At 37.6% G+C, this 16,470-nt stretch overlaps 1 protein-coding gene across 17 annotated transcripts in view; it reads left to right on the plus strand.

The window, feature by feature from the left end:
- The window catches only part of MIPOL1 (mirror-image polydactyly 1), a 283,359-nt gene that overhangs the window by 139,838 nt on the left and 127,051 nt on the right, over positions 1 to 16,470 (plus strand). For all 17 annotated transcript variants that reach the window (XM_043549731.1, XM_043549737.1, XM_043549733.1 and 14 more), the window contains one exon: positions 15,851 to 15,958. In XM_043549731.1, the coding sequence (XP_043405666.1) occupies positions 15,851 to 15,958 (108 nt within the window). The remainder of the gene's footprint in view (positions 1 to 15,850; positions 15,959 to 16,470) is intronic.

Raw genomic sequence — 16,470 nt, forward strand, 5'->3', positions numbered from 1 at the left:
GGAGAAAAAATGATTTAATAATTTTAAAGTTTGAAGGTTTATAGTTGTGTGTTTATGCATGCAGAGCACCTTTTCTTCTATATAATATAAGTTCTTGGCCTTTATGTAGCATTATGAAGAGTGTGTGTGTCAGGGGATAGGGGCTGTTTTCACTGAGAATAATGAAAGCAACATGTCCTATGTCTCCATTCCTCATTCCAAGGAGAAAAGAGGAACTACTCTTTGATTGTTCAAAAAGTACCTGTTGCCACTGTTAGAGCCGTTGAAACTTTCCCTTCTAATATACCTAGTTAGTTATCTTGGCATAGATCCTCATAGCCTGTCTTGTTTAAAGTAGCTTTTGTTAGGGTTTAAAGATGTTTGGGGAACACACATTTTCAGTGAGAAAATCAAGACCAGGCACTTAAGCAATTGACAGCTCAACTGAGAGGACAGTACTTATCATCATGACAAACAGCTAGTTTGTGTACCATGAGGAAGCACCTGTGATCCCAGGATTATAATAACCAAACAAGGAAATTAATAAACTATGGCTATTGCACAGCGATCCCTGATACTTGTTTCCTTTACTAATGTGGTGGTATTTAAAAAAGGACAAGAAGCATTCTTGTCTTTTTGTGTAATAACTGTCAACTTAACATTTAGGCAATAGTCTTGTTTGCATATGGATTTCAAGAAAATCCATTGAAGCTTATTTGAAAACCAGCTCATTAGAATGACACATTGTTTACAGAATTTTGTTTTCCTGTCCATCAATTTACATTAGTTGCATTCAGTGAAACAAGGTTACAGTTGTACAAAAACATACCTATATCAACAGCGGAATACTCTGCATTAGCCTGAGAATCAGATTCCTCATTCCTAGAAATAGGTGGAAAAGAGGACAGATTACGCTGGATGTTTGCTTCTATAGCCCTGAAATGTCTATAGAGAAAAGGCTAGTCTCGAAATGTGTTACTCTAGCCAACCATTTAAAACTGTGGTTACCAACCTTTTCCAGCAACTCCCCCAGTTTACAAGGCTGGAACTCAGGTGTCCCAGACTCTGTCCACTGCCTCCATTCAATTATGAATACTCCTGTGAACAATGCTGGTGTGGGTTGCTCAACTTTTTCCCCGGGGGGGAGAGATAAAGCAGCCGTGTGTAAGGGGAGATGCTGTGCCAAATGGTTGACAAGTTGCCTCCTGGCTGTAAGCCCTCTGATTGCAGTGGAACCAGGCAGCATAACATGTGGCCACCAGAAGCAATAGCTAAATATCATATAGTCTAATGGGCTAAGCATAGTAGTGAAAGCAAGGGTCTTGTGTGTACTCATTTTAGTTCTAACATGGGATCCCTTTGATTTAGCCACTTGAAGTTTCTCTTTTAACGTCCCATCCCATAAAACGGGCAAGTATTGCTGGCCCTATCTGCTAACCTCAGAAAGCTGTTGTAATGACTTATTAGTTTGACAGTCAGCTGCTATAACATTGCTGCATACTGTTGTTATAATGAGAGAGACTTATAAGGGAAGACATATAATACCGAGAACATCTGTGGGGATAGGGAGAACAGATTAGAGAGAGCAAAGGGAAATAGACATTGTAATGTGGGGAGCACGGTGGGGTGGACGACACAGGACAGGGTGAGGATGAGAGGAAAGAAGATGCTGCTTTTCAAAGGAAGAGAGACAAAAGAAGAAAACAGATAAAATTGGGAAGAAAAAATGGGGCATCTGTGATTCACATATGGAAGGAGAGAAAAATGAGATAACACAGTAGAAGGGAACGAGCAAGTAAAAATGTACACAATTTGTAGGGTGGTGAATTTAGATAAATTTATGCTCCTTTCTGTTCTTCTCTGTCAGAAATCTCTGTGAATTTGAGGGAATAGGATGGAATGACTACTTTGATCAGGTCTGTTATATTAATATTGCTGGATATTCTGATGTGTGTAGTTAAATAATTGGAGGAAAAAGACAATCTAAAATGTACTAGTTTGTGCATGTACACATCCAGTTGTTTGTGCTGTAATAGCCCTTCAACCCATAAGTTATTTGAAAATTGTCCCTTGAAACTTTTAAAAACATTAGCAGATGTGAACGGAACTCAGAACAAACAGCTGGGCTCCACTTTTTCCTGCAGTAGAGGAGACTGCTAGCAGCCTGAAGATCTTCACCTCTCTCTTACAGAAAAAGAATAATTTAAGTTTATGGGGACTCAAAACATGCTCCCTGAAGTCCTAAGGCTGGTCTTTTGTATAGTGCTGTGATCATGATGAACCAAAGTGAGTTAAGTTTTCAGGAAGTTAGGAAGTAGTTTTGGAGGTCCATTCCAAAATATTATGGCTACCTAACATCCCAACACAAGGAGTGACGTTTGCAGCAGCCATAACTGAATTTCAAAATAGTTTACAGACAACTAAATCGGAATCACTGATACATAGCAAATAGAATTCTCACAAAGGGTTTGTCTGCACTGAAGCTGGGAGTGGGCTTCTTGCTTTTAGCTTCTGGCTTTTAGCAAGCTCCCAGCTGCAGTTTAGATGATGTACCCTAAGTACCTGATTCTGATACCCATTCTCAATGTGCATTGCATTTTACCCTGCAAGTAGCCCCTTGCAATGAGACTAATGAAGTAAGGGTAGCAGAACTGGGCCTTGAGTAGTCAGTGGATTTATAGAGTATCAATACTGTTACACATGTCAGTGTCCAGAAACACATGATTTACTCTAAGAATTAATTAGTATGTTAGGCATATTTTTATCATTATATTCTTTAAACATTTTAAACGGTTAGTGCTGTTTAATATTCCAAGCTAATTACATTGGAATTGTTTTTTGTTCACCCTGAAATTCTCTTTTTGAAGTTGCTACTATGCATTGAATGTAATAAAGAATTCCCCAGCAAATATATTGTACTTCTAGACCTCTATCCTGTGATCATGATTTTTGCTAACAAAGATCTACAAGTTGTTTGGTAGAATAAATGTTTGTGCTTCATTATCAGTGACAGTGATAAATAAAAACTTTGATTTTTAAATTATTGAGCCTTTTTTCTCCCACGATGAACTCTTAATTAAAATGTACAATTAGCTGAACTATTTGGGATCGTTGGTAATGTTTTTTGTTTTGATATGTACAATGCAGAGAAGTATAAACTATTAAAGTTCATTGTACTATATTGATTTCCCATGCATGAGCTTACTAACCTACTACCATGAGCACTACTTATCAGCTTACATGTTTAGTTTATATATTATTTATTAGAATTATAGGTATGAAATTAGAAAATTGAATGAGTAATGTGACCTCCATGTAAAACAGAAGTCTCTTATTTATTTATATATGAGATGCACTTAAAAAACCTTAAAGATGGGTGAACATATTTTTGCTTAATTTCAAACCTTTGTGTGTAAAAGTTTCACTCAGATTCTGGAATTATTACTTTTTGCATTCTGCTTAGAAAGGACTATGAAGAAAGTAGCAGAGGGAGGGCACAGAAAAAAACTCCACCGGGGGATAAAAGGTAAGAGAGGAATATAATCCAGAGAAAAGATATGCAATATATGTGCCAAGTACAAGGCACCCACTTATTCCAGCATTATTTGAAGGGAGTTTGTCTTTTTCCAGTACAGAGTATAGGATTCTCCTTTGCTAGAAAAAACTTACTGCTTTTTGTCTTTTAATTGAACGTTCTTAGGTAAATTGCAAGGGTCAAACATTCAAATGAATTTTGCAACCCCTAAAAACAGTTTGAGAGGTTGCAAATCCTGAACTTCACTGAGTTTACCCATTCCTTATACAAACCATTTCTATATACTGTGTGAAGAGAGAACACTTAGTTACATCTCGTAACCAAGCCCAAAATGCCAGAGAATTGAGAAGAATTACATTAATAGTTACATATCATATATGTGGAAGTGAGATCCATGTGATAAATGGAAAAGTTCTGTGACAAATTGCACATGCATATGAAAAGTGTTATACCTATAATCTCATTACCTACCCACTAAGACCCCAGTCCCACAAAGACTTATGCATGTGCTTAACTTTCTAGGAGTGGGTAGTTGAGTGAGACTGCTTACATTGTCTGAGACTAAGCACATGCATAAATCTTTGAAGGACTGAGGCCTAATCCATCTTCTGGGACTTCACCATTCCAGATCACTGAGCTGCTTCAAACAACAGCAATTAGTTTGCAATGAAAATCTTGTCTTTCCACCAAATGTGGAATTTCCCTCCAAATTACCTAGGTCCCCAATGAGTAAGATTCAGATGTGGGCCAGTGAAAGTTTTTCTAGACCTAAAAATGACAACACTTGAAAGTCAGATACTTCATGGCCTTGTGGGGCTAGGAATAGAAGAAGTACCCCATTGAGAATGGGAGATTCCCTATTTTCCATTGGGACCGAGCACACCAGTTTTCTGTTCTGTTACTTGCAACAAAATGTGAGAGTACTCTCTTCTCTTCCAGTGGATACTGATGCAATTATTTTATGTCTTGTGATAGCATGCATACAAAAGTATACATTGTATCAGTGCAAGAAAACAGACAAAAGTAATACACCTGCTGTGAAGGTTGGTGGTGTATGACCTCAGAATATCTAACAAAAGACCTGTAGACTTGTCTCCAATGGATCAGATGCTCAAGTAGACCGAGCCTAGGGGCTCTAAACCATCATTCTGCCTCCAGGATCTTGGGGTCACTGGGGGCCCAAACAGCTTCTAGATAATTTAGAGCAGCATAAGAGCTGTGGAGTTTGACCCCATGCCCTCCTAGCTGTTATATTCTGCCAAAGTCCTGACATGCCCCCTGAGCCAGAAGCTCTGCTGGCTTTATGCCAGGTTTGAATTTCCCTCACACTAGCCTTAGCAGGAGACTGATCTATGTTTATATTGTTAATAGAATTAGCTTTTTATTCAATCTAGCATATACAGTTTTTTTTTTCAGGGCATGGCTAAAGATATTTTGGGTAGAATTATGCTCTGTTTATATCCCTTTAGATATCCATATTAAATCCATTAGGCTTAATCAATAGTTTTGCTGTCAAACTAGGAAGATGTATGTGGTGAGGCCCCATGGGTTGGTTCTGGGTTTGGCACTATTAAATATTTTCATTAATGACTTTGATAATGAAAATTTGTCGGTGACATCAAGCTGGGAGGGGTTGCTATCTCCTTGGAGGACAGGGTGAGAATTTAAAATGATCTTGATAAATTGGAGAATTGGTCTTAAATCAACACTATGAAACTCAATAAAGCAAGTGCAAAGTACTACACTTAGGAAGGAAGAACCAAATGCACAAACACAACATGGGGAATAACTGGTTAGGCAGTAGTACTTCAGAGAAGGATCTGGGGGTTATAGTGGATAACAAATTGAATATGAGCCAACAACATGATGCAGTTGCAAAAAAGGCTAATAACTTTCCAGGGTGTATTAACAGCAGTGTTATATGTAAGTCAGGGGAGGTAACTGTCCTGCTCTATTCAGCACTGGTGAGTTCTCCAAGCTGGAGAATTGTGTCCAGTTTCCCGCAGCTCCCATTGGCTGGGAACAGCGAACTGCAGCCACTGGGAGCTGTGGGGGACCATGCCTGCGGACGGTCAACGTAAACAAAATGTGTCACGGTCCACCAGCTGATGACCCTGATGGGCCACGTGCCGAAGGTTGCCGACCCCTGATCTAGGTTTACTTGATCCTGCCTCAGTGCAGGGGGCTGGACTAGATAACCCCTGAAAACCCCTTCCAGTCCTACATTTTTATGATTCTGTGGTTCTATTCCTGAAAGGCCAGGATACAATGACCTCTAGTTTTGTGGCCTTTTTAGACCTACAGAAGACTATTTTAGGTAATTTCTAGAGATACTACTTTTTAAAATTATTTTTTCTCTCCTTTTCATTGAAAGTCAATGAGACCTAGACTCCTAAATGCCAAATTAACTTTTGAAAGTGGAACTTAACACTAACTAGGTCACTTGGACCTTGCAACAATAAATGGAGCAACACTGAAAATTGGGGCCTGACACCAGTTTTGACTCTGTTACAGGCCTACTTAATGAAACTTTTCACTCATAGAAATAAAATCTTCTGAAATAGCCTGTACTTGCAAGTCTTCCATCTTGACTTCCAGAACTTAACGGGTTTGGTTAAGCAATCCAAGCTTTATACTGCTTATTCAAATCAAACCACCATATCTCTTTAGGTTCAGCCATTACCAGTCTTTGCCCTTTGCAAGAACAAAGATAGTTTTGATCATTTCTAGGCCGTGATTGTGGTCATACATCATAGGTTTGACTCTGTCCCCACATTGCCAAATGTTGAGGGCTCATTATAATATGGTAGAAATGTACATTGAGAGCTTACTGAAGAGAAAATTTATCTTGTCATGGATCTTCCAAACTTCATCCTGAAAGGGAAAAAAAGCTGTATAACTACATAAACGTTACAGCTAAATTACACTTGAGGCCAAACAAAATTGCACAGGTGTGGCTGGTGACACTATTTGCTTGTACCTGTCTAGATTTTTAATGAAGAGGGACAGAAGTACTTAACCTTCATCACCTGTGTACATCTTGTTTTATGGTATGAATGTGACTATGGTTCCTTAAAGTATTCCAAAGAAAATAAATGAAATCTTGATTTGCTGTTCTTCGTCATGTTCATAAATACACATTTTGTGAGGTTCATTGTGTATTATCTGGTTCCTTTAATCTGCCAGGCTCCAATTGGCTCACAGTAGCAATGCAGACAAAGAGTGTTTCATCTGTATTTTAATGTTTCTTTTGATGACTTTTGAGTGAGCAAGAACCCAATGCACAATTGCAAAAAATGTTTCTAGCTTGAAATGTTTCTCTTACTAATCAAATATAATTTTTTTTTAAGAGGCAGCTGTTTCTGAGGCCTAAGCGCTATAAAAGCACTTCTCTTTCTTGAAATTCCGGTAGTTTTAAGCTGCTAGGCATTGTATAAATAATCATTTAAACACATTTGTTGAGTGTTTGCCAAGACTTTGAAGAAAACCTTTTCTTTTAGACAGTAGAAAATTTTAATTCAAAATTATAGTTTAATGGAAAAATCCTTCTAGGGATTATTGTATAGAAACTCATTTATTTTTTAACAAAAATAATTCTTCTACATGAAAAAAGATAAAATCTATTTATATAAATATAAGTGCGTCCAAACATCTGCAGTTCAATGTACATAATTCACATTGACACCAAAGGTTGGTTTGTGTTTTGACTGGAAGAGTTTGGTATTATTTTTGTCTGCAAAGGAAAGAGTTGTGTAGCATCCAAGTGGCAAGATGTTTGCCTCTCAAGCAATCATGATGAATTTGGGACAAGGAGCAGACTGTTCAAAAAGAAAAAAACTGTCAAAAACTAAGAATGTTTGCATTCCATTAGGACTCTCAAGTTGGGTGCTATTCTCATGTGAAGATCTTTTAAAAGAAAATAAAGAAAAGGATAATAGAATAATAAAACAAGAGTAAAATCAGTTAAACTGTTTCTGTCTGCTTCATATTATTGTATTCATTCATGTCTATAGATGACTGAGAAAAAAAATCACATGTAAAAAATAGCCATAGTTTCAAAAAAATATATTTTTCTAGTGCTTCATGTACAGATTGTCTGTGAGTTGCTTATGCTACTGATGAAGTGATTGCTATTGTAAATCCTAGTATTTGTCACTTGCAGAAATACTACTCTGGCCAGTAGGAACAAGATATTCAAAGGTCTGTTTAATTTCTCTCTTGTATATTTCTATTGAAATATATCAAAATTTATTTTTTTAAATTGCTTTTCTCTGTGCAGAACAGTAATATTCTCTTGACTCTACATAAGGAGATAAATGCATTTCTGTCAAAATGACGTACATACAATTGTTAAAATGAACACCTAAGTTGACCATAACTGAAAGACATTAAAGAGGGAAATATTTCTCTTCCTTTACACATATTTACTTTGGGTATTGGCTGCAACCTATATGGTGACCAGACGGCAAATGTGAAAAATCGGGACAGGGGTTAGAGGGTAATAGGAGTCTATATAGGAAAAAGACCCAAAAGTCAGGACTGTCCCTATAAAATCAGGACATCTGGTCACCCTAGCAACATGGTTCTTGTCAATTTCACTACTTCACTTGTATTTCAGCAAGGTATTTAAGAACAGGCCTAACATAAAGCACTGAAGTAATCCCGTTGAGTTTAGGGAAACTAATTGCATGCTTAAAGTTGGGTGCATGCTTAAATACCGTGCTGAACGGGGCCATAGTGATTTTGACCTAGATCCTATATCAGAATGCATCCTGCATCTATATGGAGCCTCAATGAGGTCAGTGCAAGATTGGGAATTTAGATTCTCACTTGTTTGAAAAAAAAAAATCCACATAAAGATCAACAAGGGAGGGAAAAATATGCGACAGGGCTTTTTTTTTTAAGCAATTGTTCTATATGTCAGGACATACAATTAAGTGTATTCTATCAAACTGGATTTTTTTAAGTTATCAAATTTAAATAAATTTATATAGATAATTATCCCTGTAGGTGCATTAGTATAATTCAGTAAAATGGCTTAGGTTAGTGACGATCACTTTTTATCTTTAAGGTTAATAAATATTATTGTTTTTATCAAATACATAAAGAGAAAAAAGAGAACTACTATTCAAATATAGGGTCTACATCAAGATGGGACTGCAAATGCAGAACTAGTCACAGAATTATCAACAGTGCGGGTTCAGACAAAGACTGCAGGATCTGCTCCATGGACATGATATATTTTCATAGAAGAGCTAAATAAACAAAGGCCTTTTTTTGTTGTTTTTAATTGCATTATCAATCTAATCTATCTCTTTTAGGTATTTCTGCTGAATTCCAGATATCAATAAAGAACTCTGGGCCAAGTTCTGCACTGGTTTACACCTGGTGCAATTTATTTAAACAAATGACATTGTAAACAGGTGTCAAATTTTAACCTCAAACCTGTGATTAAAAGGAGAAATCTACTCATAATTTGTGTCGCATCTGAAAGGTACAATGCATTTTCTTCTTTTGGAGCATCTTCCCATAACTGCTCTTTCCATTTTAATAAAAGCCCCACTCTGCACAAAAGTGTTGTGCAGCAATATAAAAAACATAAACAAAAGTTAGCAGGCTCAAATAGCCCTAAAAATTATATTTCCCCTCACACTACAAATACAGTTTTCTTACCACAAGCCCCTCCTATTCTGTTCAGCCTGCCATATTATTGGGTTGCTTCTCCAGCCAATAAAACCTGGGTCTTCTCTGGGTTGATCTTAGCTAGTCTTAGTTGTCGTTCAACCTCTGTATTCAGATAAGAAATTAGTAATTTGGTCATCTGCTGCATCTGGTTTGATGAAATAGAGACATAGGTCCACATCCAGCAAAGCACTAGGAAAACATGATTATTTTCAAGCATATGACTAATCCCATTAAAGTCAATGGGACTACTCATACTCAAATGTTTTGCTGAATCAGAGCTATAGAGCTGTGTGTACATTGCACAGGAGGGTGACAGGATGGCTCTTAATCCTGTATAAGCATTGCCTTGTTTCCCCCACACTTAAAACAACTAGTGACTTTAGCTGTTTCTCCAATTACTTTCACATTTCTCTTCTTCCCTTTGTAACCTTGTTGGTCTTAACTTTATTTTCTAGTGAAGGCATGTTAGAATCCAGCTTTGAGGACTCAGACTCAGTAATGTGATAGAAGCAACTTAGCAGTCAGTGTAGACAAAAGAAAGTGGTGTGTAACACCATGTTAGCTAGTTGTAGATAAACCCTGAGAAAGAGAATGCTGGGGGCTTCCCTCAGGTCATGCTTAACATGTTGTATCAGCTGATCAATCTGTACTGACTATAAAGTCATATTTAGCATCATGTTAATACAACCTCATTTTCTAGTGAAGACAAACAACATGAGATGGTTCCTTTGAATGCCTCTCCTCTAACACACCTCTGAACCTACTCCAATCCATTTCCACCCCCTCCGCGCCACTGGAACTGTCATTACCGTAGTTCTAATAATTTCTTCCTAGTATCTAGGACTCTACACCATGCTTATCCTCCTTAACTTTCTGATGCTGTCAGTCTGTCCTTCCTGAGCATTTTGACACTGTCCTTACCTGGTTTTCTTCCTATCCCAGACTGTTCCGTCAATGTCTGCCTTCAGCAATTCCTCCTCTGCCCTGTTCCCCACCTCTGTAGGGGTCTTCCAGGCTCTGTTCTTAGCTTTCCCATGTTTTCCTTCTGTGCTTTTTGTCACTGTGTCCTCATTGTTTTGTGTGGGTCCAATTACCTCCTCTGTGATGACTCTCAAATCTACCTTTCCTCATTAGACCTATCTCACTCTGCTGAATCTCACATCAGATGCTGTCAGGTGCACAGAAAGAGCAATTGACCTGTAAGGGCCTCTAGCACCCTCAGAGGTGCTGGGGGTGCTACCACACCCTCTTTCTTGAAGTGGTTTTTATTATATACAGGGTTTCCAGTTTGATTCAATGACTCTCAGCCCTCCCCCCCACTATACAAATTGTTCCAGCGCCCCAGGCACCCACAGGAGTTTCAAGTAAGGGGAGGAAGAATAAGTATTTTTTTTAAAACATACTTCTGTCTATTCCCTTCTCCCCACTCTGAATCCGTCCCCACCACTGCGTCTCCCTGGTGGGGGGGGGTCTCAATGTCTTTTCTTCTGTCTTTGTACATCTCAGCTCCCCACAGTACTTCTCAACCTCCTTCCCACCCCCTCTGAGCTCTCTCACTCTCGGATACATACCAGTTTCTTTCTCACACTTGCTCACATTTACTGTTCTCTTTCACACACAGTTGACTTCCTTACTCTGTTTTACTCCTGTGATGCTGCAGTACCACCAGAGGGAAGATCCTCAATCCCTCCAGATGTGGGATGGGATACAGCCTCCGGAGGATGGAGACACACGCACACCCCCAGCCAACCCCCTTACTCCAGATCTGGAGGATGTTCATCCCCTTCCTGAGGGAGGGACTAATCTACAATGACCGCTCTTCCCCAAGCTCTGAGTCGGCGGGGAGGGGCACACAGCAGAAGTATCTCCACCTGCCTCAGGCCTGATAGAGGGCAAGACCTAGGAGTTTCTTTTCCCTTCAAGGCGTAGTGGTGAAAAGCTCTCTGAAGGATCCTTTTGCACTGCCCTGCTCCAAGGCCTAGCAGGAGGGAAGAAGACTGGCTGAGCTGGGTGGGACTGCTTCAGCCCTTTGATGCATGGGGGATGGGAGATTCGTTGGCAAATGCTAATTATGTTGCCCATCATATCTGTCCCTTTCTCACTACCTCTCTGAAATTCATGGGTGTAAAACTAAAGCCCTCTATACATACGTAATTCAGAAGGAGGAATATAAAAATCTTGTCCAAAGTGATTACTTTTTGAATGAGTGTGTGGTGATCACCATTAAAGTGTCACCATATTCCAACACTTACCATGCAGTGGTTCTCTAGACACTGCAGTTGTTTCCTATTTTAATTATAGAAGAAAACTAGTACAACGGTGAGTGGCAAGTGTTGGGAAATGTTGCTGTTTTACTGGCAACTGCTGTACAAAACGGAAAGACTTATTGCTAAGGGAGCAGAGCTGGGGGGTGGGATTAAAGAGGAGCACTGTTTGGGTTAGAGGCTGTTGGTGACATCGGCAAAGCCGACTTAAGCTTGGTAATTTTAGAGCTAATGTGTACATCCAGATTTTATAATAGTTTGTTCTTTAGGAAAATGTCTCCTGTTTTCTATCAAATCCTTTCACCCTTTTTTGACATTACACACTTGATCTCTGCATAGGTGATGCATATCTTGACTACACAGCTTTTCTTGGTGGTAAAATCCATTTACATGAGTGAGCTGATCTTCAATGGTTACTTGTGTGAAATCTCCATGAAACGAGACATTCCTTCACCAAGGCTCTAATGACCCCTTCCTAGCTACATCTCCAGGACTCTACTTCATGCTTATCCCCCGCCCCCCCAGCCCTCTTGACCTGCAACAACACTGTGCATATGTGCCATAATTGTGTCCGAAGTATGTAAGATATTCGATCTAGGAAAGAAACAGAATCCTAAATGATTATCGCCTTTTACATAATCTAGTAAGTAGCTTAATTCAGGATTTCCTCTATGTGAGCAGTTTTCTTTCAAATAAGAATCTGTAGACAGTCCAAAATCTACTTTAGTTGATATATCATTTTCAAATAGTTTCACATCTCTGATATTGCTAGGATATATCTTGAATGTTTCACAAAAAAATATCTTCACACATTTGATATGGCAGGGTTTAGAAATTCTTATTTATAATACTAAAAATAAAAGACTTCCTCCATTAGGCCTTAAAGGCAAACATCTGATGCTTCCTTGTCAGTATTAAACTGGGCATGTCTTCTCTGCCCTGCTCCAAAAAGATTTTAATATATGTTTTTAGAAGGAAGTCCAGTTTCATCCTTGCAGCTGTTGGCATCTTTCAGCAAAGCGGGGAACCAATAAAAACACATGTTCTTTTAAAGAACATCTATTTTTATTGGATCCTGCTAAAAACCAACGACACAGAAGTCAAAAAATGTTGGCTGAAATGAGTAGAAGGCCCACATTGCCTAAAACTGTTCTTAATACTACTTCCGAACAGCAAAAATATTGGCTGCACAGAAATTCCAGATACTCTTGCCCTTGTGAAAAAGGAGAGTAGTTTTAGTACAGTATTGTTAATGCTAAAAATATTCTAACTGTACATTTTTGTAAAGTTATGATTTTTATGCCATATACACCATTAACATATACATAAAAAATTGTCACTGTAACAACAGTCCTTCATAGACAAGGCATAGCTAGGTGCTATTTCCTGGACTGGTGAAAATAAATTTGATTTGTGATGTACCTGCGACAGGTTTGTTTAATGAATTATTTTAAATGTATTAGGTGACTTGTGCCTTCTACTTGGGTGACACTATCATAGACTTAATTAATTAGACACTTTTCTCCTGTGATATGTAAATTAAGTCACTAACTTTGTTTTGTTTTGTTTGGGGTTTTTTTTTATGATACCCCTAAAATGGATTCTAGCAACACCAGTCGTGATTTTCTATTGTCAGTGTTTTTAGTGAAAATGAGATCATTTTATCCACTGAAGATGGAAAAGTGCACATATAGCATATTTAAATCAACTTAGACACTGTTGAGATTGACATACATTTAATTCTACCAGCTGCTTTAATGTGGGGGTATGCATGCTTTGTGCTGCTTCTCTTTGACTTGCCTGCTTGCCCTGTGAGTAGCTAGGATAGTGCAAGAATCTTGCTGTTTCTGTTTATGTCAATATCCTGTCTTCATAAGAGTGGAACAAATAGAGTAGAATAATATTATGAAGTGCACAGAGATGCCTGCAGTTGTGCAAAACATCAGGCCCGTGAGGTTTGTTATTGAATTATCCAATAACTAGTTTTAATATTACCTATGTACCAGCATTATTTTTGGAGCCAGGAGGGCAGCGTGAATAAAAATGTGTGATATTTTCAGATGGATTAAATTTTTGGCCCATCTCCTTATGTTACCCCAGTGTGTTTTAAGTGTCGTTGGTACAATGAGTATAATGTTAAGAAATTTCAAGACAAAAGATTTTTTTTTAAAGGAAGTCATTTTTGAAAGGTTGAAATGGCAATTTTGCTGATGTTAAGTTGCAATTGAAAACTCATGATTTGTGATAATGAGTTAACTAACTGATTTTTAAAACTCTGGTGTTATGAGTCTGCCTGTCAGAGAAACTGTACCCATATATACATGGATTTAATTAGAACTGATTTAGAGTTGTTGGAGTTGTTTTCCTACCACCTTACTTCTCGCACACTTGTTATGAAAAGGCATTTTAGGTGCATGATTTGTGATTGCTATTTTCTATAAAATGAGCATTAAAATTATAATCAGTACTTGAACCATTGCTTTATACAAATAAACACAGACATACACAAATCAAATCAAACGTATTAATATGTCATCTTAGCCTTAGGCTTTAACGAGGAAAAAAAATCCACAACCACCATCCATCATGGTGCACTTTAACAGATTTTTTTTTCTTCTCTCTATCTTTTTCTCCTTTGTTGTTCACTATAAAAATGAAATAGCTGTGATGCAGTTAGCACACTTACACACTGCCACCAGTTCGAGAGAATATACTAGTTCCAGAAATATTCCCTCTTTTTAAAAAGGAGAAATTCAGTAGAGCTGGTGACTTTTTTGAGCTCAGGTTTCATATGCAAATACATAAAATAGACACCCAGATACTTCATTTGGGTGCTTAGATCAGCCCTTATTTGCCCATTTTGAGCAACTGCCATTATTTGGATACCCATGCAAGCCTTGGGATTTGGCGTCCAGTTTAGGTGCCAGTGTTTGGTAATGGGGCCCAGAGTCCATTATTTGTGGTTAAGGGTTTAAAGAAGGAAATAAAATAGTGTTATCTAAACTTGTGTTGGAAAATGCACTTTTGGATACAATTTTAAAATTTTATTTGGGACTGTAGATAGACTCACTTGCCTGTGGTCTTCTGGTTCAGAACCATTTACCCTTTTTAAGCATTGGGGTAACATGACCCATGCTTCTTTACTCGCTAGTCCTGCATCATGAGAGATTATAAATTTGATAGGAAATTTGATTCCTTACATAGCTTCCAAAATAATCCAGGATCGTAAGATATCTGTCCATAGTAATATTATTTGAGTTTAAATTTTTAGTTTTGAGATCACAGTGCTAGTGGCCGTTATATCTTTGATCTTCTCCCTTCCCTTCATGTGTACTCTGAGTATCAGCAGAAGATGTTCCTCATCTTTGAATATTCAGATGCTGTGCTGTCAGGCTCCTCCCTGCTTTGGTTTTCAATGGTGCTATCATAACTACTTCCTTCTGCTTCCCAATAATATGGTGTATGCTGAAAATATTTTGGTTTTGCTAATGTTTTCAGCTAATATGCTCTCTTACATGCCCATAGTAAGACATCTCTAGTTCCCCTTTCCCTATTTTTATAAGAGTTTTTTCTGCTAACTGTTTAATTACTGTGGTAAGCCAGGATAGCTGGGTTTTGCCCCTCATTGCTATCTTGAAAACTGGTTAAATCTGCTTTGGGTACCAATTTGAATATCCTAAATATTTTGGCCTTTAAAATACTTATTCAATTTAACTCCTTTAAATGTTTGTATGCACACACTCAGAATAGGAAAAACTAAAATTTTCTATCCTGTTCTTGGTTATTTTAAAAAGTTGATTATTAAAAAACAAACATTTTTTTAAAAAACTAGTTGTTGTCCAAGATCTGGTATTTGGGAATGCAGTCTCTGAGTTTTATTAATATGTACTGTATAAATCTATACATACATTTCCTTATTAAAAAGTGAGGGGTTTTGTGAAGGTACACACTTAATTTTTTCATATTCAATTATATTTAAATATATAATGGGGCAAATTCTTCTCTGTTACACTAGCACAGCTGAGACCAGAATTTGGCTTAGTGTTATATTAATTTGTAAAATATATTTAAATATTATTTGGCAGAGTTTCTTGATATACTATACTTGATATATGAGTTTTTCCTTCAAACGATTGGATCTGAACAAGACAATGAATAAAAGATTGATTTACATGTGTGTGTGTGTGTGTGTATATATATATATATATATATATAGTATAGTATAGATCTAATATGATTTCATCTCTTTGATTACAACTTGCTTTTGTTGGAAGCTTTTTCTGCTGCAGAAATGGTGATGGTGTTATTTACATTAATTCATTTGGCTTCTTGGGAAAAAAAATATGCCCCATCTCCTTTACTTAATGGAATTCTTTCCTCGTTGCAGTGCAAACGGCTGGAGCAGGAGCTTCATCATCTGAAAGAGCAGAACCAGACTTCAGCAAACAACACGAGACATCTGACTGCTGAAAACAATCAAGAACGTGCTCTGAAGGTAAATCTCCGTTCCTTCTTGCAGGCAAATTAAGGTTGTAAGCCTATGGTGCCAGCTTTCCGTGCTGCATATATCAATTGTGTACATTTCGGCAGAAGTGAGCTGTGGTGTTTGCCAACAACCCCTTCTTTAAACACAGATACAGCACCCTTCTGTTATGGTATTATTTTATTTTGTGTGTTGTATGAAAACAACAAGAAAGAAATAATATATTCTCCAAATCAATGGGCTGTGTTGTGGTAACTAGCACTAGATTTGGTTTTGGTTCTGTCCTTGCAATATTACATTTTTATCGGGTGTAAAAAACTGCTGCTGTTTGTCTCAATTGCACAAAACTAACATTTTAAAGCACGGCTGTTTGATCTGCTCTCAGCAGCATGTGCTATATTAATAACATTATTGACCTATACTACTAGTGACCACATAGTTGAGACTACTATTTGCAAAAGGGTAGCTTATTTCAGTTGGAATTGGGAGGAAGAATAATAAGCCTTGTCAATAAGAATAAAAAT

This window comes from Chelonia mydas, chromosome 6 (assembly GCF_015237465.2).
Source record: "Chelonia mydas isolate rCheMyd1 chromosome 6, rCheMyd1.pri.v2, whole genome shotgun sequence".
NCBI classification, from domain to species: Eukaryota; Metazoa; Chordata; order Testudines; family Cheloniidae; genus Chelonia; species Chelonia mydas.